Source organism: Oncorhynchus nerka, linkage group LG9b (genome assembly GCF_034236695.1).
Source record: "Oncorhynchus nerka isolate Pitt River linkage group LG9b, Oner_Uvic_2.0, whole genome shotgun sequence".
NCBI lineage: Eukaryota > Metazoa > Chordata > Actinopteri > Salmoniformes > Salmonidae > Oncorhynchus > Oncorhynchus nerka.
In genome coordinates this window covers 20,968,788-20,994,449 of record NC_088424.1, presented here as the reverse complement: position 1 = coordinate 20,994,449, position 25,662 = coordinate 20,968,788, and the positions used below count along the sequence as shown (strand labels likewise).

At 41.0% G+C, this 25,662-nt stretch overlaps 1 protein-coding gene across 1 annotated transcript in view; it reads right to left on the bottom strand.

Moving 5' to 3' along the window:
• LOC115114420 (beta-1,4-galactosyltransferase 2-like) overlaps positions 1 to 25,004 on the bottom strand; it is a 144,767-nt gene extending 119,763 nt beyond the window's left edge. Inside the window, exons 1-2 of the mRNA XM_029642630.2 lie at positions 24,923 to 25,004; positions 2,609 to 3,032 (exon numbers count right to left, since the gene is read on the bottom strand). Coding sequence (XP_029498490.1) covers positions 2,609 to 2,936 — 328 coding nt within the window. The 5' untranslated portion in view covers positions 2,937 to 3,032; positions 24,923 to 25,004. The remainder of the gene's footprint in view (positions 1 to 2,608; positions 3,033 to 24,922) is intronic.
• Between the last annotated feature and the right edge of the window lie 658 nt (positions 25,005 to 25,662).

The window sequence follows — 25,662 nt, the reverse complement described above, 5'->3', positions numbered from 1 at the left end:
CTCATGTTTCGTTTTTGTATCTTTTACTTTCAGTTTTGTACACCAGCTTCAAACAGCTGGAAATACAGTATTTTAGGTTACTGAACATATATTTCACACCAGTTTAGATGGTACAATGATTCTCTACACGATACATTTCTTGTTTTGTCATATAAACTGTTATTCGGCGAACTATTCCAATTTTAACAGACAGAAAATTGTCAAGCGATTTCTGCATATTTCACCTTTAAGGAAGGGAGCGAGCGAGAGAAGAGTGTGAGAGAAAGGGAGATGGAGAGAGAGAAAGCTGCAATGGAATGGAATCCCACCGCAAGTCCAAACACAAGCAGCACCTGTCAGCTGGGTTGGGAGTCTCCCACGTCTCCCCCTGGCCAAGGCCTCCTCTCCCTGGGGCCTCCCTCCTTCTCCCTTCCACCATCATCTATCTATCTGCACCTGGCTGTGACTAACACAGAGGCATTCTCAGTCTCTGACTCTGTCTGCAATTCATTACCACCCCAGGCACCTACTCCATCATTGAGAGAAGAGGCAAGGAGGGAGGAAGGCTAGGCAGCTAGCTACCTGGGCTGGCCATGATGCACCAGACCATGCAGCCTCCTCTCCCTCCATGCTAGGGGAAGATAAGGAAGTGGCAGTCACAGAGTCATATCAAATCTAATTCAATTGAAATAGCTTAATTACAGAAATCAAATACATTTTTATTTGTCACATACACATGGTTAGCAGATGTTAATGCGAGTGTAGTGAAATGCTTGTGCTTCTAGTTCCGTACAGTATCATGTACTCGATACCATCTACTGCATCTTGCCTATGCCGTTCTGTACCATCACTCATTCATATATTTTTATGCACATATTCTTCATCCCTTTACACTTGTGTGTATAAGGTAGTTGTTGTGAAATTGTTAGGTTAGATTACTCGTTGGTTATTACTGCATTGTCAGAACTAAAAGCACAAGCATTTCGCTACACTCGCATTAACATCCGCTAACCATGTGTATGTGACAAATAAAATTAGATTTGATATGATTTGATAACATTCATTATGTACTCTATGAAAAGTTGATTCACATTCATCTGGATAATGAATCGTTATTCTGATTTGGGATTTTGACATTGTAGATAATTGGTCGACAACAGCAACAAAAATGTATCAAATGGACTAATTTACTGATATGGAATGGTTCAACTACCATAATGTGCCTAACAACACAGTAACACTAATTCATACACACACTACAGATCTATCTACATGGTCAAGAGAAGTGTCAGGTTCAAAGTGTTCATTTCTTCCACTTTGAACCTGTCATAGTGGGGTCATTAAAACAGCTCCATCAAGCCACCCAGACAACAGCAGATAAGCTACTTAAGCCTTCCTACAGCAGTTTCCCCAGGCAGACATCTCTGTAGGAAAGACAGTGATTATCTGAGAATACCCTACACACAGAGAGACGCTGAGATAAACAGAATTACACAACGCACTTCGCTGCCTGCATCTATTCTAGCTAGATAAAATATGAGGTCATGAATGAAAGTTAAAGCTGGAGCTCTGTTCTTTGCAATCACACAAGGCACTTACGGATCGTGGTAAAGCCCATGCTTTGTAACAAGCTTTAGAGCCAGTGCATCAACCACTCATTGAGGGTAGGAGGGAGGGATGGTGTGTTTGTGTGTGTGTGTGTGTATGCCAAGTGTGTGGGGGGTCTAACAGTAAACAACCACTCAGTGCTGATGTGTCTCCTAAAGACATGCAGTCAACAACTGTAAAGTCAGTGGAAACCTCAATCAAGAGAAATAAAGAGGGGAACAGATGCATAGGAGTGGAGGGTCATGACACAAAGAGTTGGTTCCCCCACAACTCCCTCAAGACCTCTACTTAAAACTCATTAGCAGGAGCTGAGTGGCAAAGGCCTTGTGCTCGCAGGCATATCTAATGGCATAATGAGCAAGAAAAGCCTCGCAATGACAAGGAAGTTAATGAGGTTTTCTGCTGATGAAGGGAATTCTTACAAAGGTAACTGGGATTTCCCTATCGCAGCAGCTTTAAATTGAGTTAACTGAAAGCCTCAAACGCCACACAGCTACATATCTTAAGTTGACTGTATTTTCCAGTATTTGAAAGAATACTGTTGTGTTAGTCTTTCCAACGCCGCATTGGACTAGTGGTGTTTCTTTGGATGAAATATATATTACAGCCGAGAGTGCTGACATTAAATCCATTTTATGTTTCACCTGGGCAGCCCAGAAAACACACAGAAACACTAGCTTTTACAGTAATTGGAGTAAACATTCCATCCACTACATTTTAGAATAGAAAGTGGTTGCCAGAGAGCCTGCTGCTCGAACACATGCAGGCCTCTATCTCGCTGACATCTATTTTCAAATTACAACACACTATACTAATTAGAGTAATGAACTATTACCAAATCCCCTTGTTCAGATTTCCTAATGATGATAGTATCTGAGCTGTGCTATAATAACTGCTCTGCTTTGGTTACGCATCAACCACAGTAGTATCTGAGCCAGCGCAGTATAGTTCGGGTCGGCATGGTAATGTGAACAGGGTACTATTTCATTAGTCATTAGTGTAAAAGGAGGTCCTCAACTACCTAGACCAGGGGGTATCTCCGGGCAAGGTGGTATGGGCTTGGTAGTGGGCGGCGTGTGGTTTCCCTCGGGTCGTACGGTGGGCAGCAGCTGGTCTGCGGTGGCCAGGTAGCTGGTGTAGGTGGCGTTGGGCCGGCTGAGGTTGTAGTAGTAGTGGTGTCCGCTGCGGCTGGCGTTGCGGCCGTTGTTGAAGCGGCTGAAGATCTGGTCGAAGCGCTGGCTGTAGACGTCGAAGTAGAGGATCATCATGATGACGAAGTGCACCAGGCAGAGCAGCAGGACAGCCTTGCAGATGCGCTCCAGTGTCCGGCCCAGCATCAGCCGAGTCATGGTCGAGACTGTCGCCCCTACCGCACAGCCTGGGGCATCCACTCGGTCGGTCCCTGTCCTGGGCCTGGACTGCTGCACACTGGCTCCCACTATCACCTATGGAAGGACCAGGGAAAAACATCATGTTCAAATTAAATATATATTTTGTTGCCATTCAAGTGAATTAGGCCTAACACAGGAAAAGAGCGGTAGCCTTATCGAATTGTGTCTGTCCATCCTTTCTACAGTATATGTACAGTATATTATATGTCATGTACATGTTGAAAAGAAAAGACAAATCAAGGAATAATAAACCTACAGCACCCAATTTGGTAGTAAAATCCAATAGTCCATTCCAGCCAACAATGTGATTTGAAAAACACATAAATATATCTGCCAGTAGCAATGAACATGGTTCACAGGACGGCCGAAAGGAGAAAGGAGATCAGTTGGATAACAAAGCAAGCACCATCATGTAGGAGCTATCTTCTCTATGTGTAATCAGTGAAAACATGACCATGTTTATTAAAGACTGATGTAATGAGTCTCAAAACAACATCTGGAGTGAATCTGATGTGTGGTTCAAGAGGAGAAGATGATCGCAGATGATTTTGGGTTAGTGTTAGTGAATGAGTTCAGTGTTGTCCATCTTAAGGACGTCTATTACATTTGAAACATTTAGCAGATGCTCTTATCGAGACATACAGGAGCAATTAGGGTTAAGTACCTTGCTCTAGGGCACACGAACAGATTTTTCACCAAGTGCATGATAGCGATGACAAGTTTCAAGTTGATAGACCACTGTGAAGTGGATTTGCAGTGGTTTAAATGGACAAATAAAATCTGATTTTGTACAATCCAAATATGGTGTCATTTGGTCCTATAGTTTATGAGCATATGTTTTGCGTATGCTAATATGCATCTACTGGTTTAGTGTGTCAAACTTTGAAGACATCATCGTTATTTTCTCAAACTCTTTAGGGACTATTATGATGAGTCCAAAGACCAAATTTGGAGTGAATCTGACTTTTAGTCCAAAAAGGCAGATAGTTATTATTATTTAGTTATTGTTATTTTAAGCATGAGCTTTACATAGTCAAAAAAGTTCATTGTTAATATTTTTAAGATGTCAAGGCCAAACTTAACACGGTTCTTCATGGGAATGTCTTTGATGACCATAAGTTTCAAGTTGATAGGCCATAGTGGAGCTGTGGTGGGGAAAGTACCCAACTGTCATACTTGAGTAAAAGTAAAGATACCTTAACAGAAAATAACTCAAGTAAAAGTGAAAGAACACCCAGTAAAAAACTACCAAGTAAAAGTTTGAATGTATTTGGTTTTAAATACGTAAGTATCAAAAGTTGTCACGCCCTGACCAGAGGGCCCTTGGGGTTCTCTATGGTGCAATAGGTCAGTGCGTGACTAGGGGGTGTTCTAGTCTAGAATTTCTATGTTGGTGCGAGTATGGTTCCCAATTGGAGGCAGCTGATGATCGTTGCCTCTAATTTGTGGGATATTGTTTGTTTTGGTTTAGTGCTACGTGCGCAATGAACTTCACGTTAGTTTATTCTTTGTTGTTTTTTGAAGGTTCACTTTAATAAATATGTGGAACTCTACTCACGCTGCGCCTTGGTCCGCTCATTATGTATACGACGAACGTAATAAAAGTAAATGTACAAGTATAAATCATTTCAAATTCCTTATATTAGGCAAAGCAGACGGCCACATTTACTAGGTTTTATTTATTTACGGATAGCCAGGGGCACGCTCCAACTCTCAGACATAATTTACAAATGAAGCATGTATTTAGTGAGTCCGCCAGTTTAGAGGCAGTAGGGATGACCAGGGATGTTCTCTTGATGAGTGTGAATTAGACCATTTTCTCTCCTGTTAAGCACTCAAAACGTAACGGGTACTTTTGGGTGTCAGGGAAAATTATTAAATTAAAAAGTACATCATTTTCTTTAGGAATGTAGTGAAGTAAAAGTTAAGTATAATCGGATTTCCTGATTTATCAAAAATTTTGGAGGTATTTTCCAAAATGTCCAAGACGGAGGAAAATATATCCTGGTGGACCTTATGGATTTGATCAGCATGAGGAAAGACATCTACATACAATGTTTTAACTCTCTGGGTCAACAAGGTGGTGGATATGAGGATTTAAGTGAGACTACGTGTAATAGAGCCACCTATAGGTCAATCGGTGCCAGTCCTTTTGACCAAATTACTCATGGCTTCTAGTTTCTGTGTGCCAAATTACCAATCTATTCTTGAGTTGTCAAGAAGATAAAAAATATATAATATAAGAATAACAATAGATTTCACAGCTTCACTGTCAATTTGTTTTTTTCTATCAAGCAGAGAGAGAGAATTGTCTGAGCCAAGCAGAGAGGTGGGTGGTTTGTATGTAAACAGACTGAGCCTTTAGCCTGAGGGCTAACACCCTATGTGCTGCTCGATCCCCTGGCGGGATCACAGGTGGAAACATCAAGGGGAAAGCACCTGATATCACAGATTACTGCTTGGCTCAAGCGTGACAGATAAATAGATGTCCAAGCTGCAATGTAAAATCAAATCAAATTTGATTAGTCACATGTGCCGAATACAACAGTGAAATGTTTACTTACGAGCCCCTATCCAACAATGCAGTTTTAAAAAATATGGATAAGAATAATAAATAAAAGTAACAAGTAATTAAAAAGCAGCAGTAAAATAACAATAGTGAGACTATATACAGGGGGGTACCGGTACAGAGTCAATGTGCAGGGGCACCGGTTAGTTGAGGTAATATGCACACATAGGTAGAGTTATTAAAGTGACTATGCCTAGATGATAACAAAAGAGAGTAGCAGCGGTGTAAAAGAGGAGGGCAATGCAACTAGTCTGGGTAGCCATTTGATTAGATGTTCAGGAGTCAATATTAATAACTATAACGAGGCTACATACAGGGGGTACCGATACCGAGTCAATGTGCGGGGGTACAGGTTAGTCGAGGTAATTTGTACATGTAGGTAGGGTTAAATGGACTATGCATATATAATAAACAGCGAATAGCAACAGTGTAAAAACAAAGGGGGGAGGGGAGGTGTCAATGTAAATAGTCGAGGTGGCAATTTGATTAATTGTTCAGCAGTCTTATGGCTTGGGAGTAGAAGCTTTTAAGGAGCCTTTTGGACCTAGACTTGGCGCTCCGGTACCGCTTGCCGTGCTGTAGAACTTTTTGAGGAACTGAGGACCCATACCAAATCTTTTCATTCTCCTGCGGGAGAAAAGGCGTTGTCATGCCCTGTTCACGACTGTCTTGGTGTGTTTGGACACCAAGGAACTTGAAACTCTCGACCCGCTCCACTACAGCCCCATCGATGTGAATGGGGGCGTGTTCGGCCCTCCTTTTTCTGTAGTCCACGATCAGCTCATTTGTCTTGCTCACGTTGAGGGAGAGGTTGTTGTCCTGGCACCACACTGCCAGGTCTCTGACCTCTTCCCTATTGGCTATCTCATCATTATCAGTGATCAGGCCTACCACTATTGTGTCGTCAGCAAACTTAATGATGGTGTTGGAGTCGTGCTTGGCCATGCGGTAGTGGGTGAACAGGGACTAAGCATGCACCACAGAGGGGCCCCAGTGTTGAGGATCAGCTTGGCAGATGTGTTGTTGCCTATCCTTACCACCTGGGTGTGGCCCGTCAAAGTGTAGGATCCAGTTGCAGAGGGGGGTATTTAGTCCCAGGGTCCTTAGCTTAGTGATGAACATTATGAGCACTATGGTGTTGAACACTGAGCTGTAGTCAATGAACAGCATTCTCACATAGGTGTTCCTTTTGTCCAGGTGGGAAAGGGCAGTGTGGAGTGCGAGTGAGATTTCGTCATCTGTGGATCTGTAGGAGCAGTATGTGAATTGGAGTGGATCTAGGGTTTCCGGGATGATTGTGTTGATGTGAGCCAAGACCAGCCTTTCAAAGCACTTCATGGCTACCGATGTATGTGCTATGGGGTGGTTTAGGCAGGTTACCTTCAGTTTCTTGGGCACACGTCTGCTTGTAGGTATTACAGACTCGGTCAGGGAGAGGTTGAAAATGTCAGTGAAGACGCTTGCCACGCATGCTCTGAGTACACGTCCTGGTAATCTGTCTGGCCCCGCGGCCTTGTGAATGTTGACCTGTTTAAAGGTCTTGCTCACATCGGCTATGGAGAGCGTGATTACACTGTCGTCCGGAACAGCTGGTGCTCTCATGCATGCTTCAGTGTTGCTTGCCTCGAAGTGAGCATAAAAGGCATTTAGCCCATCTGGTAGGCTCACGTCACTGGGCAGTCTATATATTTTTTTTACTCTGGTTGTTTCTCTGCATTAAAGTTCCAGGCCACTAGGAGCGGCGCTTCTGGAATAGCATTTTCTTGTTTGCTTATGGACTTATACAGGTCGTGCGGTCTTAGTGCCAGGAGGGCAGTGGAAGGAGTGTAGTGGGATGGAACACCACTATCAACGTCAGAACCAACTCTCTCTCACCCAGTCTGGACTCACGCATTGGTTGTCTCGCAGACTTGCACACAAAAACAATACAGTGATGCTGTCTATTTGATGAGGAAGCTATAAATGATGTACCAAACATTCGGCTATTGCTGTAACTCCCTAGTAGTTTACAGACAATATGACAGACTTCTAAGGCAAACTTCAAATATTCTAACATATTGACTGACCTGTAGTTGTAAGTTCAGTAATAAATTGACTTGGCAAAGATCCTCTGTATTGCAATCAGAATGCCAAATGCTGTCTCAAAGAACAATTTTGTACATCCAAAAGTACAGTTGTAATTATTGTAAAATATTCACCAGAGCAAGACTGACCTCATGGAGGAGTAGGCTAGTTGGTGAAAGCTTTAGAAGTCTTATCATCTCTACATTAAGAATAGGCCACTCTAGACGGCTGCAACACCACACTGTTAACCAGCATGAGGTCAAACAAAGACAGATTAACCTTTAGAAAGCCCACACAAGTTTAGCACTTCTCTCACTAACATTAAAGGCAAGGCAACATCATTTGGAATAAAACATAATGCAAGCTTTTTTTTACAATAACATGTCTAAGCTAAAAAGAACACAGGCTTTAGCACTAGAGAACGTCAACACGGGATCAAGATAATGGTTTAGAAGCCAGTGTCTAATGAATAGTTAATTCCATACCCTTGGACACTAAATGGATGCTGATAACTATTTTAGGCTTTCAGATTTAACCAACACACCAGTAAAGTCCTACAAATGTGCTGGCAACAAATGTCTACATCATGTGTATGTTCAAATTTGAATAGCGTGTTGGCTCTTGATGTGGCTCCTAGTTAATCTTTCAGTGAATAATTCAGGATAAAATAGCTAGTTAGTCTCTCTACCAAAACCATCTCCACTGTGACAGATATATTAAGACTAAATGTCGTAAACAACAATGATACTGGCCAGTACAAGTTATTTACCACCTTATTGGCATCGGCCGGCTATTGCTGCAGCGATGATGAGTAATATGTTCAATCCCTGTTATTTTGTTTGTGGTGTCACCTCCGCTCTGCACAGATTACTGTTATCACTCAAAGCTGTCAATTAGGAGTCTTACACTTACGCAGTAATGTTACAATGGATGTGTTTAAACTCCAAACAACCCTAATAACAGTGAGAGCGAACAGTACCCCCAAAATCAATGGCAGTTCATGTGCCTTATTGGGTGAGTCATCATCTGTAGAGTTTGAGATTTGACATAAACCAAGGATTTGTGGCTGACCTACTATTAAAGTGCCTTCAGAAAGTATTCATACCCCTTGACTTATTCCACATTTTGTTGTGTTAAAGTCTACATTCAAAATGCATTAAAAAAAAAAAAAAATCTCTCACCCATCCACACACACAATACCCCATAATGACAGTGAAAACGTTGTTTTTTATATTTTGGCAAATGTATTGAAAATTAAATATCCAATTTACATAAGTATATACACCCCTGAGTCAATACTTTGTATAAACACCTTTGGCGGCAATTACAGCTGAGTCTTTTGGGGTAAGTCTCTAATAGTTTGCACACCTGGATTGTACAAAATTTTCCCATTATCTTCAAAAAATTCTTCAAGCTCTGTCAATTTGGTTGTTGATCATTGCTAGACAGCCATTTTCATCTCTTGCCATAGATTTCCAAGACGATTTAAGTCAAAACCGTAACTAGGCCACTCAGGAACATTCAATGTCGTCTTGGTAAGCAACTCCAGTGTAGATTTGGCCTTGTGTTTTAGATTACTGTCCTGCTGAAAGGTGAATGTCTCCCAGTGTGTCACGCCCTGACCATAGAGAGCCCTTGTTTCTCTATGGTGTAGTAGGTCAGGGTGTGACTAGGGGGTATTCTAGTTTATAATTTCTATGTTGTGTTCTAGTTTATATTTTCTATGTTGGTTTTTTGTATGATTCCAATGATTCATAATATATAAAACATGATGGATTTGACTAATATCCACTTTGTTAGATCAGTTTGTTGAATGTGCGCCAATCCGTCGCCCTTCTTCTAACCCCCACGGTCTGCGTTCCCCGTTGACCTCTTTACCACATCTATTGCATGTAGATCAGTGACACATTTTTTATTTCATCAATTTTAAATTCAGGCTGTAACAACAACATTTGGAAAAAGTAAAGGGGTGTGAATACTTTCTGAAGGCACTGTAGATTACAAAGTACTCAGTGGATTGTTTACATAATGTTAAAGAGCAAAAGCAAATTCAGAGCAGCAGTGAGAGATGGTTAAGTAGAAGGTTAGATATTTAAAGTATAGCCCTTAATAGTACTCCACTGTTAAATTGTTTTTGTCAACACAGCTGGGGGATGTGAAATAAAAATATAAACTCCAGATGTGAATAACTTTGTTATTTCTGTCTTTATATTATTATTTTTCATGTTACTATTTCATTATTACTCAATAATGAGCAGTTGTCAGACAGAGAAATGTGTTAACAGCCTCCCTGCTGTGATGAAGGAGATGTCCAAAAATGTGGCGTTTTAAAAGGGAAAACGTTGGGTAGGATTCTAGCCTCTCCCTGCTCTGCTCTGCTCCAAGGCCCCGGGCCCTAGTGCATCCCACCACCCAGCCCTCATGGCCTCATCAAATATGCATTAGACATGGTACACTTGATAACATTGGGCAAAAGTGTAGCATTTGAGCATTTCCAGCACTAATGTAGTAAGCATTGGCTTCTCTTTAGCTTGACACCTCAAAAACATACAAACAATGCAGTGCTATATCATTTACATCGTCATGACAAAGTATACTGAACAGAAATATCAATCCAATATGTAAAGTGTTGGTCCCATTTTCTATGAGCTGAAATAAAAGAAGCTGATTAAACAGCATGATCATTACACAGGTGCACCTTGTGCTGGGGACAATAAAATGCCACTCAGGGCCTCCCGGGTGGCGCAGTGGTTAAGGGCGCTGTACTGCAGCACCAGCTGTGCCATCAGAGACTCTGGGTTTGCGCCCAGGCTCTGTTGTAACCGGTCGCGACTGGGAGGTCCGTGGGGCGACGCACAATTGGCCTAGCGTCGTCCGGGTTAGGCAGGGCTTGGCCGGTAGGGATGTCCTTGTCTCATCGCACACCAGCGACTCCTGTGGCGGGCCGGGCGCAGTGCGCACTAACCAAGGTTGCCAGGTGCACGGTGTTTCCTCCGACACATTGGTGCGGCTGGCTTCCCGGTTGGATGCGCGTTGTGTTAAGAAGCAGTGCGGCTTGGTTGGGTTGTGTATCGGAGGACGCATGACTTTCAACCTTTGTCTCTCGGGAGTTGTTGCGATGAGACAAGATAGTAACTACTAAAACAATTGGATACCACGTGGACCTGGCCCCCAAGAGGGTCAGTCATGTGAAATCCATAGATTAAGGCCTAATGAATTTATTTCAATTGACTGATTTCCTTCTATGATCTGTAACTCTGTAAAATCTTAGAAATTGTTGCATGCTGTGTTTATATTTTGTTCAATATATATATATATATTTCGCTTAGATGTGCTAAATCCAAACAGTGTACCAAATTATTCAACACAGTTTCTCCAAGTACCATCTCGCAACGCGCCCTGTGTGTCTGTGGGAAAGGGCAGTTGTTGCCATAGCAACATACTCTGCACTCGCTCTGGGCAGAGGACGGACTATAATTTGCTAGCTCGCTACCTAGCTAGCCAGCCAGCCTAGAGAGAGCATTGCATTGTGGGTTTTGTAGTCGACTTGAGCTGCAACAGACTTCCACAACAATTTTCACATTGCTATCAACCTTGTTATAACGGCAAAATGAAACATTTGTTCACAAAAAAACATTGTTTTCACATATTACTGTTATTTAACACTGTTAATCATACGAATTTGTGATTTGGTGTGTATTATCACTTTAAAACCACTCTCAGAGGGTGTGTCAGTGGGAGTTGAATGGCTCACATACATAATCCATGTCTCAATTGTCTCAAGGATTAAAAATTATTATTTAACCTGTCTCCTCCCCTTCATCTACACTGATTGAAGAGGATTTAACAGTGACATCAATAGCAATCATAGCTTTCACCTGGATTCACCTGGTCAGTCTGTCATGGAAAGAGCAGGTGTTCCTAATGTTGTGTATACTCAGTGTAAGCACCCACCTAATTATTTGACTAGAAAAAAAGAATAACTAACTTGTGCCATATGCCAGTTTCCAACAAACAAAGTCCTCATGCATGTATGAGGGGCATTATTCATAGTTAATGTATACTGTGTGCTCAGTGAGGGAGGGACATGTAATGATGGCTGAATTTATGTCCTTCTGGTGCGACCTGTAGGTATGTACTTCACAGAATCTGGTTTTACGTTGATAGGAGTGCCGAGGTAATTTCTTTCACATGATCTGTGCAATAAAATAGGGAGCATGTAATGTATGTGTCGTGTGACATTGAGGACTGATTATCATGTTCATAGCATAGTGAAGATAATAGCAATTCTGTAATGTATTGTATTAATTCACTTCATAATGTAGTATAATTGAGCAAATAAATCACATGTACACCCACTCAGAAAGGCTAGCTGTACTTACAGCACTTTCCACACAATGATTTTCACAATTGCCTATATCATTCAAAATGTGTTGGCAGTAGTAATGCCTAAACATAGCCCTGGTCATCCTGTATACAGGTCATGACATGCTGTGTAGAAAACACACTGATGAGTTGCTCCCTTGATAACACAGCCACTGCTGCCTGTCACCCCTGTATGTACACGTTGTTTTGGTAACACATCAAACTCGCTGCAGAGCAGATCTGGGTCACCCAAAATAGTGTGACAACACAACACTGAGCTTGGTGACATGTCCATTGTCAAAATGAGCAGATGCAATAGAAATGTTCTTTGTCCACATGCTTCTGCTTACTTGCTTATTCTAAGATACTATGTTAGATTTAGGCCTATTTATAGATTTATGTTGAAAATGTATCACACCATTATGCAGATAATTGCCACCTGATAAGGGTGTAAATGGAATAGAATAAATTAGAAGCTGTCGGCCTACAAAATGTACAACATGTTGAAAATGCAAAGGAGGAGAAGGAGGCATGGCGATATTCTAATGCAGCGTTTACCAAACTAGGGGTCGCCTGATTTGACAATGGGGTCACGAGAGAACTCAAATAAAATAGATACAATTGCGCTTGGTTCATAGAACCAGGGTTATGTCAGTAACCTCCGGTAACCGCTAGATGCGGTTGTAACAGTTTCCCTACAAATGTGGCTCTATCTTTTGAACCGTTTAAAGTACAAAATAATATGACACCATCACTGAAAGACTCACAGAAACACGCATGTCCCTCTACAATACCCACAAGCCTCATCAGAACAGAGTGGACAAGACCAGGCATTAAATCGGACTGGGGGGAAAAGAACATAATCAATGACGACGTTCTTTTCTACACAGAAGATCAGACAAAATTATTGAACTTCCCAATACCTTTCTGATGCATTTTACTCACTTCAAGAGATACTTCCTACAGATTGAAATACTGATTGTAATAGACCGTTGTAATAGACCGTCTTAGGCCCAATTAAATAAGTAAACATTGGCCGTTGATTACATGACTTTTTTCAAATGGTGGGGTCACAATTTTTTTGTATTGTATCACAGTGGGGTTGTGGGCCAAAAATGTTAGGAAACCCCTGTTGTAATGAATAACACACTGCACCTTGTCTGTTATATCAATGTAATCGCATTCCTTAATTTGAACTGTGATATGCCATCAGCACATTTCTTAAGACCTGTTTTTGCTTGGTCATTATGGAGTATTGTGTGTAGATTGATGAGGAAAAAAATATATTTAATCCATTTTAGAATAAGGCTGCAACTTACATTCCAAATGCAGTGTATATGCATTATACACATACACACTATACATCAGCATTCAGCATATATAGGCATACAAAAATAAACATTATTAAAAGCAATGCCTTGCAAGGAGACATCACATTAACAAAACAATTTCAAGGACATATAATAAAACTAATGCTCCAATTAGCATAGGTTTTTGTAAAATGTAACATTACACAGTCGGCTCAAGATGTCTTTCAGTCCCAGGGAGTCCTACAAGGAGTCAAAGGTGTTTCTTGTCAAATGACTACGAGACTAAAGACCAGATAAACAGAGACAGTGCGGGGTGTGAAGGGCAAGCTGTGGGTCACTGCCCTCTTGTCTGGAATCTCATCTTGCTCATGCCAACCACTCTGGGGAGGGAACATCCCTCACCTTCTGACTGGCACAAACACTCCTCTCTGCCGCTCCCCTGGGGGAAAGTTAGGCCTGCTTTATACAGTATAGGAGCTGTAAACAAACAACTCGCTCATTAGCCAGAATTAGGTGACCGCCTATGGCGGCAGATTGACGAAGACGCACCTCCAACAACAACACATAAAACATCACATAATTATTCCCAAAAACAATTACAATTTCTCTCAACCAGTGGCATATGGGATGATTTTTAGGTGAGCGCTGATGACGGCCCTTTGATAAGCAGTGGCCACTTTGTCAAAAGCAAGGGCGCAAAATATTCCCAGCGCGCCTCTCCAGGGTGCTGTTGGAGAGATGTATCTCTGTAGTGCTCCAACAACGTTCCGTCCAAAAAAAATATCTAACACAAATCATGTAGCAGATATAGGATATGGTAGAAAGCGTATGTGGCCTTTTCTGTAGCCTAAAGGCTGGAGATAAAATGTATGACAATGTAATGAGACAGACACGTTTTACATCATGCAGGTTTCTCCGATCAAATAGCCTAACTTAAATGGCGCTTAATCAAAAAAAGATGTGCTGTCATGTTAACAAACAATGCCTAAAATAGGACAGGTCAAGTTCACAGTCACAACTGCTGTTGTAAATGGACAATCACAACTGTCATCTGTAAATTAAGTGAAAAGGAAAATACTTCTACATTTCCTGCTGTGTAAACACATCGCAAATAGACATGCGATAACTCCTGATAAAGTTGGGTAGCTGAAATTCAGAGCTTAAATACCCAAATTGTCACAGGAATCAGGAATAATAAAGACAATGCAATGGCCTGTTTTACAAACGGTGGGCCTACCACATGCCTGGTCATTCTTTAAAAGTAACTTCCTCACCATCTTAGACAAGCATGCTCCGTTCAAAAAATGCAGAACTAAGAACAGATATAGCCCTTGGTTCACTGTAGACCTGACTGCCCTCGACCAGCACAAAAACATCCTGTGGCGGACTGCAATACCATTGAATAGTCCCCGCGATATGCAACTGTTCAGGAAAGTCAGGAACCAATACACGCAGTCAGTCAGGTAAGCAAAGGCCAGCTTTTTCAAGCAGAAATTTGCATCCTGTAGCTCTAACTCCAAAAAGTTCTGGGACACTGTAAAGTCCATGGAGAACAAGAGCACCTCCTCCCAGCTGCCCACTGCACAATCCGGTTTCCGAGCTGGTCACGGGTGCAACTCAGCCACGCTCAAGGTACTAAACGACATCATAACCGCCATCGATAACAGACAGTACTGTGCAGCTGTCTTCATCGACGTGGCCAAGGCTTTCGACTCTGTCAATCACCGTATTCTTATCGGTAGACTCAGTAGCCTCGCTTTTTCTAATGACTGCCTTGCCTGGTTCACCAACTACTTTGCAGACAGAGTTCAGTGTGTCAAATCGGAGGGCATGTTGTCCGGTCCTCTGGCAGTCTCTATGGGGGTACCACAGGGTTCAATTCTCGGGCCGACTCTTTTCTCTGTATATATCAATGATGTTGCTCTTGCTGCGGGCGATTCCCTGATCCACCTCTACGCAGACGACACCATTCTGTATACTTCTGGCCCTTCCTTGGACACTGTGCTATCTAACCTCGAAACGAGCTTCAATGCCATACAACACTCCTTCCGTGGCCTCCAACTGCTCTTAAACGCTAGTAAAACCAAATGCATGATTTTCAACCGTTCGCTGCCTGCACCCGCACGCCCGACTAGCATCACCACCCTGGATGGTTCCGACCTAGAATATGTGGACATCTATAAGGTACCTAGGTGTCTGGCTAGACTGAAAACTCTCCTTCCAGACTCATATCAAACATCTCCAATCCAAAATCAAATCTAGAGTTGGCTTTCTATTTCGCAACAAAGCCTCCTTCACTCACGCCGCAAAACTTACCCTAGTAAAACTGACTATCCTACCGATCCTCGACTTCGGCAATGTCATCTACAAAATAGCTTCCAATACTCTACTCAGCAAACTGGATGCAGTTTATCACAGTGCCATCCATTTTGTTACTAAAGAACCTTATACCACCCACCACTGCGACCTGTATGCTCTAGTCGGCTGGCCCTCGCTACATGTTCGTCGCCAGACTCACTGGCTCCAGGTCATCTACAAGTCTATGCTAGGTAAAGCTCTGCCTTATCTCAGTTCACTGGTCATGATGGCAACACCCGTAGCACGCGCTCCAGCAGGTGTATCTCACTGATCATCCCTAAAGCCAAAACCTCATTTGGCCACCTTTCCTTCCAGTTCTCTGCTGCCTGCGACTGGAACGAATTGCAAAAATCTCTGAAGTTGGAGACTTTTATCTCCCTCACCAACTTCAAACATCTGCTATCTGAGCAGCTAACCGATCGCTGCAGCTGTACATAGTCCATCGGTATATAGCCCACCCAATTTACCTACCTCATCCTCATACTGTTTTTATTTTATTTACTTTTCTGCTATTAAACACCAGTATCTCTACCTGCACATGTTCATCTGATAATTTATCACTCAAGTGTTAATCTGCTAAATTGTAATTATTCACTCCTATGGCCTATTTATTGCCTACTTCCTCATGCCTTTTGCAAACAATGTATATAGATTCTTTTTTTTCTACTACGTTATTGACTTGTTTATTGTTTACTCCATGTGTAACTCTGTGTTGTTGTCTGTTCACACTGCTATGCTTTATCTTGGCCAGGTCGCAGTTGCAAATGAGAACTTGTTCTCAACTAGCCTACCAGGTTAAATAAAGGTGAAATAAAAAATAAATAAATAAAAATAAAATTCACAAAATTCCATTGTGGTCCGACATGGTAGGCTACACCCCAGTAAGTTCGAGACATGTTTTGGTGCTTTACAAATGGTAGGCTTACCACATAGATGGGCATTCATAAAATAAAATGTCAGGCAACACTGTCGGCTACACCTCAGTAAGTACGGCCCGAGCCGACACCTTTTGGACGTCTTTTGTTGGTGCAGTTCCCGACCAGCCTTGATTTACACATCCACGGACATTGGATTTTGGTCCGGACCAAATGTGAACCAATCATAGACGCCGATGTTTGGTTCAGATTTTGTCTGGTGAGACCAGACTTGATTTGGCACAAACATAGACGTCTGTAAATTATTTATTTTCAACTTTCATTCAGAACCAAAAATGGGCCTGAGTTCAACATCTGGAAAATACGTATTTTCAACTCAACCGAAAATTAACCTGATTTCAATGTCGAGAAAAAACATGTTTTTTGTATTTCTATTATTTACCCCATTTTTGTGATATCCAATAGGTAGTTACAGTCTTGTCCTATCTCTGCAACTCCAGTACGGACTCGGGAGCGGCGATGGTCGAGAGCCACGCGTCCTCCGAAACGCGACCCTGCCAAGCCGCACTGCTTCTTGACACACTGCTGGCTTAACCCGGAAGCCAGTCGCACCAATGTGTTGGAGGAAACAACTGGCGACCGTGTCAGCATGCAGGCACCCGACCCACCACAGGAGTCAAAGTCGTTAAGGTGCGATGGGACAAGGACATCCCGCCCAGCCAAGCACTGCAGTACCTTAGACCGCTGCGCCACTTGGGAGGCCCAAATACATATTTTTGTTATGTCTAGAAAATATTCCTTTTCAACATTATGGAAAATATGTATTTTAAACATACGGAAAATACCTTTTCAAAACCTAAATTGAACTTCAACTTCTGGTAAATACATCTTTTAGATGTCTTTTCAACATAATTTTGCTTACTGGGAACGATTCTAGTTTTGCGGGTGGCGGTATTTTTTGGTCTCGCCCTATGGCGGCAGAACGGCAAGGACCGGCCCTGAGAACAAAATACATTCCAGAAATTACCTGGCACTATTTCTAGGAAGCAAACGTGTGTGAATACTTGGGCTTGAGATACTACTAGCACTTAGGGATGGACAGATATGGAAATTATAAGATGATATTGATAACCAATATTGTCTTCTTGGCCATTATGGGCAATGCACTGATTCAGAAAATTTGTAAACAAATAATTATCTTTCACCTGCACCCATACAGAATAACACAGAGGGCTAAAACAAAACAAAAAAGTGGTGCAATTGAAGGGGAAGAACTATTGATAATGCATGTTGTGTAACATCACAAACAGAGATGTTCTCACAGCTGGAGGACTGGAGATGATCCCAGATATCAGAATTCACACTCACACCCGATTACCATCAACACTGTGTAACACTGAGCACACGCACAGTTCAGCCTGTTGACTCATGTCATAAGCACTGCATGTTTCACATTTCAACGAATGGAAAACGGACTGACACTCTTGTCAAGGAAGGTATGTCATGCTTCTACTAAGAAATCCAGATAAAAAATTATTCAGGCTACATGCCAAATATTCGTATCAAATATTTGACTAGTGAACTAAGCTATTTATACATCATTCAAGCTCTAACATTGTAGTGCAATGATCCCATGATGTTCTCCCACCAAGGTTCTCATGATAATACAGTACTGTACAGTACTGCTGGATTTGACTTACGGGACATTACATTCATCTCCAATGACAGAGGAGCTAACAGCAGGATTCCACAGAACTCTGTACAAGCGGGTATCACATTACCACTGTGCTTCCTTTCATGTGATAGGTCTACACTCTGAAGAGCACTGGTTATGACATGTTTATCATATAGTATATGACATTGTAAGCATTTCTTTCATATTTTTGTTGAGATTGCCATCAACAAAACACCAGGATGTAGCCAAGTCTATTTCAATACATACACAGGTCTCTTTGGCCATGCTCCAGAGTTGCTAAGCTCTAAAATAGAGGTCGACCGATTATGATTTTTCAACGCTGATGCCAATACCGATTATTGGAGGACCAAAGAAGCCGATACCGATTAATCAGCCTTTTTTTTTTTTACAACAATACTGAATTAACACTTATTTTAACTTAATATAAAACATCAATAAAATCAATTTAGCCTCAAATAAATAATGAAACGTGTTCAATTTGGTTTAAATAATGCAAAAACAAAGTGTTGGAGAAGAAAGTCATATGTGTCATGTAAAATATGTGCCATGTAAAGAAGCTAACGTTTAAGTTCCTTGCTCAGAACATGAGAACATATGAAAGTTGTTGGTTTCTTTTAACATGAGACTTCAATATTCCAAGGTAAGAGGTTTTAGGTTATAGTTAATATCGTATTTATAGGACTATTTCTCTCTATACCATTTGTATTGCATATACCTTTGACTATTGGATGTTCTTATAGGTACTATAGTATTGCCAGTGTAGCAGTATAGCTTCCGTCCCCCTCCTTGCCCCTACCTGGGCTCGAACCAGGAACACATAGACAACAGCCACACTCGAAGCATCGTTAACCATCGCTCCACAACAGCCGCGGCCCTTGCAGCGCAAGGGGAATAACTACACAACATCTAAAAGCGAGTGACGTTTGAAACAGTATTAGCGCACACCCAGCTAACTAGCTAGCCATTTCACATTGGTTACACCAGCCATTAGGCTGATAGGCTTGAAGTCATAAACAGAAGAGCTGCTGGCAAAACGCACGAAAGGGCTGTTTGAATGAATGATTACGGGCCTACTGGTGCTCAGTCAGACTGCGCTATCAAATCAGACTTAATTATAACATAATAACACACAAAAATACGAGCCTTTGGTCATTAATATGATCGAATCCGGAAACTATCATTTCGAAAACAAAACGTTTATTATATCAGTGACGGAACCGTTCGGTATTTTTCTAACGGGTGGCATACCTAAGTCTAAATATTCTTGTTACATTGCACAACCTTTAATGTACAGTATGTCATAATTACGTAACATTCCTGCGAATTAGTTCGCAATGAGCCAGGCAGCCCAAACAGTTGCATATACCCTGATTACAAATTACACAATTTCACCTGGTTAATATTGCCTGCTAAACTGGATCAGTAATTATAACTAGTGATTATGATTGATTGTTTTTTATAAGATAAGTTTAATGCTTGCTAGCAATTTACCTTGGCTCCTACTCGTGGAGTGCAATGGTTAGAGGGTTGAACTAGTTAACTGTAAGGTTTGGAACCCCTGAGATGACAAGGTGAAAATCTGTCGTTCTGCCCCTGAACACTTAACCCACCGTTCCTAGGCAGTCATTGGAAATAAGAATGTGTTCTAAACTGACTTGCCTAGTTAATTAAATAAAAGGTATTTTTTTAAATTATATATATTTTTTAAAATAATAATCGGAAATCGGCGCCCAAAAATAGTGATTACCGATTGTTATAAAAACTTTAAATCGGCCCTAATTAATCGGCCATTCCGATTAATCGGCCGACCTCTACTCTAAAATCTCCACAATCAAATATAGACCTGCCTTGCCTCACTCTCTGCCTCTTCAGATCCAGCTGCTTATTTGGCCACAAAGCCCCCAATGTTTTTGTATTATTAAGTGCTTGGGTGGAAGGAAGGTTTCATTGGGACAGCCTAGGAGTCAGGGTAGGTTTTGGACCATCTCAGACATAATTCTCTGTTTTTTGCCTTAATAACTGGCTGTATTGTTATAATGAGCAAAAAGGGTTTTGTTACAAACCATTTCACATCAAGAACTATCATTGTATGTATATTGTGCCATGCCGTCATTAATGCAATTGATGATTACTCCTATCTGCATTGATCCATAGAAACCTAATTTTAAAGTGTACCTCTCGCTTTTGGACTGTTAATTAATCAATGTACGCAAGGACACATCCTTTGAGATTTTGAAAGAAACTCACAATTTACAGCTCTGAATAGCCTGCTTGGCTTTTTACAAAACACCAAGTCAATGCATAGAGCGAAACAATCTTCTCTAACTGCACCTTTGTTGCTCAGGTCTGGCTGTTGCCATGGCAACAGATCTCAACATTGAATGTTGTATCAACATTTCAATTGCAGTCATCCTAGGAACAAAGCACTGGTTTATTCTATTTCATTAATTTAAACTTCAAAACGTGCAAGGTCATTTCCTCAAGTATTCTTTGATGAATGAGAGACAGTCGTAAATCCAGTGATTAAACAAAGAACCAGATTCTGTGAAGATATGTGGCTCTCCAGTTGTGTAAGAAACAAGTGGCAAGTCCATTAAGTGAATGGCAGTGCTAAGTAAGTAGTTACCCCCAGGGCCGGTTTAATGCTATGGACTTACCGGGGATGAAGCCCCTGGGTCCAGGCCTGTGAGGGGCCCAAAAGGCAGCAAGAAATGAGTAAAATAACACAATTAAGGAAATATATACTTTATATATTATATGTAGTATAGATTTTATGTTTTTTTCACTGCAACCGCCAACCACAGGAAAACTCAGGAGCCAGCTCTCAATGAGTGTAGACAGCCTGCCGCTCTGCTAATCATCAGATGGGGGATGAGAGGAGGTAGGGGGCCCACGTGGGTAACTGGGGGGCATGCCTTGATTGGGTAAAAAAAATGTTTTTTAAAGAATCAAAAACTGCATAATAAATAAATGTGACTGGTCAATTGTGTGATTCAGGGCCTCTCAATGTTCAAAATACACCAGAGAGCATAATTTAGCCACAGAGGATCAATAGCTTAGACAAAATAACCGTGGATAAAGTTTGATCACAAGCACATACAGGTATCTGCCAAAATTAAGGAAACACCAACATAGAGTGTCTTAAAAGGGTGTTGCGCCACCACCAGCTACCAGAACAGCTTCAATGTTCCTTGGCATAGATTCTACAAGTGGACCTAAACCTATGAAAAAAACAAAAACAAAGGGCCTATGATTTCTTAAAATCAGGCCCTGGTCACCCCACACCTGCTTTGACCACCCTGAGGGGGCTCTCAGGCTATGGACCACAATCATTGGAATGCACAAAGGCCACTTGCCTCAAAAGCTCCAGCCAACAGTATCCGTCCAGCAAGGTTCTCCATCAAATGTAATCCTAAGGGGAAGCCATGCATTGTGAATGATAAGAGATTTAAAATTGGGACTGTTGCCATCAGATTGAATGATGGTTAATGAGTACTCATGTAAACAACTTGGTGGTGTTGCCCTACAAAAAATAAATGAGTTACATATGAGGAGCTAAAATGATTTGAAAGCAAATGTGAGAGCAAGTTCCAGGATCATAAATAGTATTGTTGTGTTGGCAGCCTACAGATAGCCTATGCTTACCTTGTTTACAGGGAGCCCATGTACACTTAGATTGATAAATGTAGGCGCACACAAAGACATTTTGGACCACAATGAAAAATATTTGAGGTAACAAGACGTTTTCTTTGTAGTAGTGGTGGCGGTCATGAATAGTGGGGCAAGTGGGGCTCCCGAGTGGCACAGCGGTCTAAGGCACTGCATCTCAGGTGTCACTACAGACCCTGGTTCAATCCCGGGCTGTATCACAACTGGCTGTGATTGAGAGTCCCATAGGGTGGCACACAATTGACCCAGCATTGTTCGGGGTAGGCAGTCACTGTAAAATAAGAATTTGTTCTTAACTGACTTGCCTCGTAAATTAAGAATTTGTACTCAGTGTCTTCTCCATAGCACTTAGGGGCTGCAGTGAAGTAATCATTGCAAAAATTATGATATGGGTGATTTTTTTTTTTGTAGGCACACTGGTGCTCCTACATTTTGAATCCAGGTCACACAGCAACATATTTAGGTGCATATGCAAGTAAAATGGTAGCACTGTAGAGCCTTGCCACATTGCTAGAGTGCACGAACTAAAATCAAGTAGTTTTCAACATATTATTCCTCAATAGTTTGTGATCAGGCGGGATATAATTTGCGTGAGACTTCAGTGGATATAATTTATCTCTGATAAGTTTGGCCCTACAAACCCTATCACATCAATGCACAAAATGACACAGTGGGTAAATGTTACATGGACAACTAAGATGAGGAAGAATTGCAATGATGTGACATCCAGATTATGATCAAGAGATAGTGATATCTATTTTTGTCGCCTATAATTTCAGCATATTCAACAAACAATGTTACATCTATATGGTTACATATATAGTACCAATAAAAAGTTTGGACACACCTACTCATTCAAGGGTTATTCTTTATTTGTACTATTTTCTACATTGTAGAATAATAGTGAAGACATCAACACTATGAAATAACACATGGAATCATGTAGTAACCAAAAAAAGTGTGAAACAAATCCAAATATATTTTATGTTTTAGATTCTTAAAAGTAGCCACCCTTTGTCGTGATGACATCTTTGCATATTATTGGTATTCTCTCAACCAGCTTCATGAGGAATGTTTTTCCAACAGTCTGAAGTAGTTCCCACATATGCTGAGCACTTGTTGGCTGCTTTTCCTTCACTCTCTGGTCCAACTCATCCGAAATCATCTCAATTGGGTTGAGGTCGGGTGATTGTGGAGGCCAAGTCATCTGATGCAGCAACATCACTCTCCTTCTTGGTCAAATAGCCCTTACAGAGCCTGGAGGTGTGTTGGGTAATCATTCTGTTGAAAAACAAATGATAGTCCCACCACGCACAAACCAGATGGGATGGCGTATCGCTGCTGAATGCTATGGTAGCCATGCTGGTTAAGTGTGCCTTGAATTCTAAATAAATCAGTGACAGTGTCACCAGCAAAGCACCACCAGTCTAATGTCCATTGCTCGTTTTTCTTGGCCAAAGCAAGTCTCTTCTTCGTATTGCTATCCTTAGTAGTGATTTCTTCGCAGCAATTCGACCATGAAGGCCTGATTCACACAGTCTCCTCTGAACAGTTGATGTTGCGATGTATTTGTTACTTGAACTCTGTGAAGCATTTATTTGGGCTGCAATCTGAGATGCAGTTAACTCTAATGAACTTATCCTCTGCAGCAGAGGTAACTCTGTGTCTTCATTTCCTGTGGCGGTCCTCATGGGAGCCAGTTTCATCAGCTTGATGGTTTTTGTGACTGCACTCAAAGTTCTTGAAATTTTCCAGATTGACTGACCTTCATGTCTTTGAGTAATGACAGACTGTCGTTTCTCTTTGCTTATTTGAGCTGTTCATTACATAATATGGACCTGGTCTTTTACCAAATAAGGCAATCTTCTGTATAACACCCCTACCTTGTCACAACACAACTGATTGCCTCAAACGTATTAAGAAGGAAAGAAAATCCACAAATTAACTTTTAACAAGGCATACCTGTTAATTGAAATGCATTCCAGGTGGCTACCTCATGAAGCTAGTTGAGAGAATGCCAAGAGTGTGCAAAGCTGACATCAAGGCAAAGGGTGGCTACTTTTAAGAATCTCAAATATAAAATATATTTTGATTTGTTTAACACTTTCTTGGTTACTACATGATTCCACATGGTTACTACATGATTCCATATGTGTTATTTCATAGTTTTGATGTCTTCACTATTATTCTACAATGTAGAAGATAGTAAAAATAACCCTCGAATGAGTAGGTGTGTCCAAACTTTTGACAGGTTCTGTACACACACCCACACACACGTCTCTATTTCATGAGTTTATTTGCTATAGCCTATCTACACAATTATAATTTCAGCTACATCTTATAACTACACTGAACAAAAATATAAATGCAACATGGAACAATTTCAAACATTTTACTGAATTAAATGTATAAGGAAATCAGTCAATTTAAATTCATTCATTAGGCCCTAATCTATGTATTTCACATGACTGGGAATACAGATATGCATATGTTGGTCACAAATACTTTAAAAACAATGGGCCTCATAATGAGCCTCAGGATCTTATCACAGTATTTTTGTGCATTCAAATTGCCAATCGATAAAATGCAATTGTGTTCGTTGTCCGTAGCTTATGCATTAACACATTTATGGACAAAATTAGAGAAATAAGCTTTTTGTGCTCATGGAACAGTTCATGAGACATGGGAACAACACTTTACATTTTGCGTTTATATTTTTGTTCAGTGTTGATACCAGTGGACAGCGCAGGATGGATCTTTCCATCACTGCTTCCAAGGACCGTTCTGCTTATTGAAATAAAAAAAAAGGACGTTGCAAATGTATGTAGAATCGCGGGTCTAGGATGCTTCAGCAAAATGTGCATGACACCAAAGCAAATTGCATAACAAAAACATCAATAACCACAATTAAACATATAAATGTTGATAAATGGAGATGTTTGGGATAATAAAGAATCAAAACGGCAGGCGAAATAAAAAAAATACAAGGTAAACAAAAGAACGAAATGTGATGAACAAATGAAATAGAATAGTCTTACCTTGAGGTGGCAAGCAATCCTCCTCTCTTCTATGAATGCATTTCCTTTTTGTTGCACCAAGCTTTTATATGAAATCTGTAAATGTCATTTAAAAAAAACTAAAATAACAAAAACTCACAAAAAATGCACGTAATAAAGCATGGAGCCCGTTTTATTTCTGATGATAAAATCGGTCATTTCATTTTTCGTGCAGATACTGTTAAAAACGTTTTTCCATATAAAAGACATGGCAGATATGAATGCCTCATTTTGTTTGATCATTTACGGAGGGCAATATGCCAAATATAGTGTAGTAAATATTCTATCTACATAATTCAGTCAATCCGTTAGGTTTGGTGTTGATATGAAGCAAAAAGGAGACTCTAGCAGGTTCATCTCCATCTCTCTTCAGTACGGAGTCTCAGTTGGTCCAAACTCTCGGGTATTCTGCCACCAGAGGGAGCTTACACTAGGTCCTATCAGCATGGCACATCTCTAGTAGTTTGCAGCTAAAAAGACAGGACTACAGTAAGTGTAATATCGTCACTTTTGTGGGGTACAATGTCAATAAAAGTAAATGAATTCATATAGCAAATGTTGCTGCCCCCACTTTTGTAAATGTAATTAAGCAATAAGGCAGAGGCATAAGGTGTGAAAGGTCCCCAGTAAATGTGCAAATTATTTAATATATAGCGCCATCTATCGAAATTATAGAGTGGGACTGGGACATAAGGAAGATCATTAAAGAAACAAAATTTTAA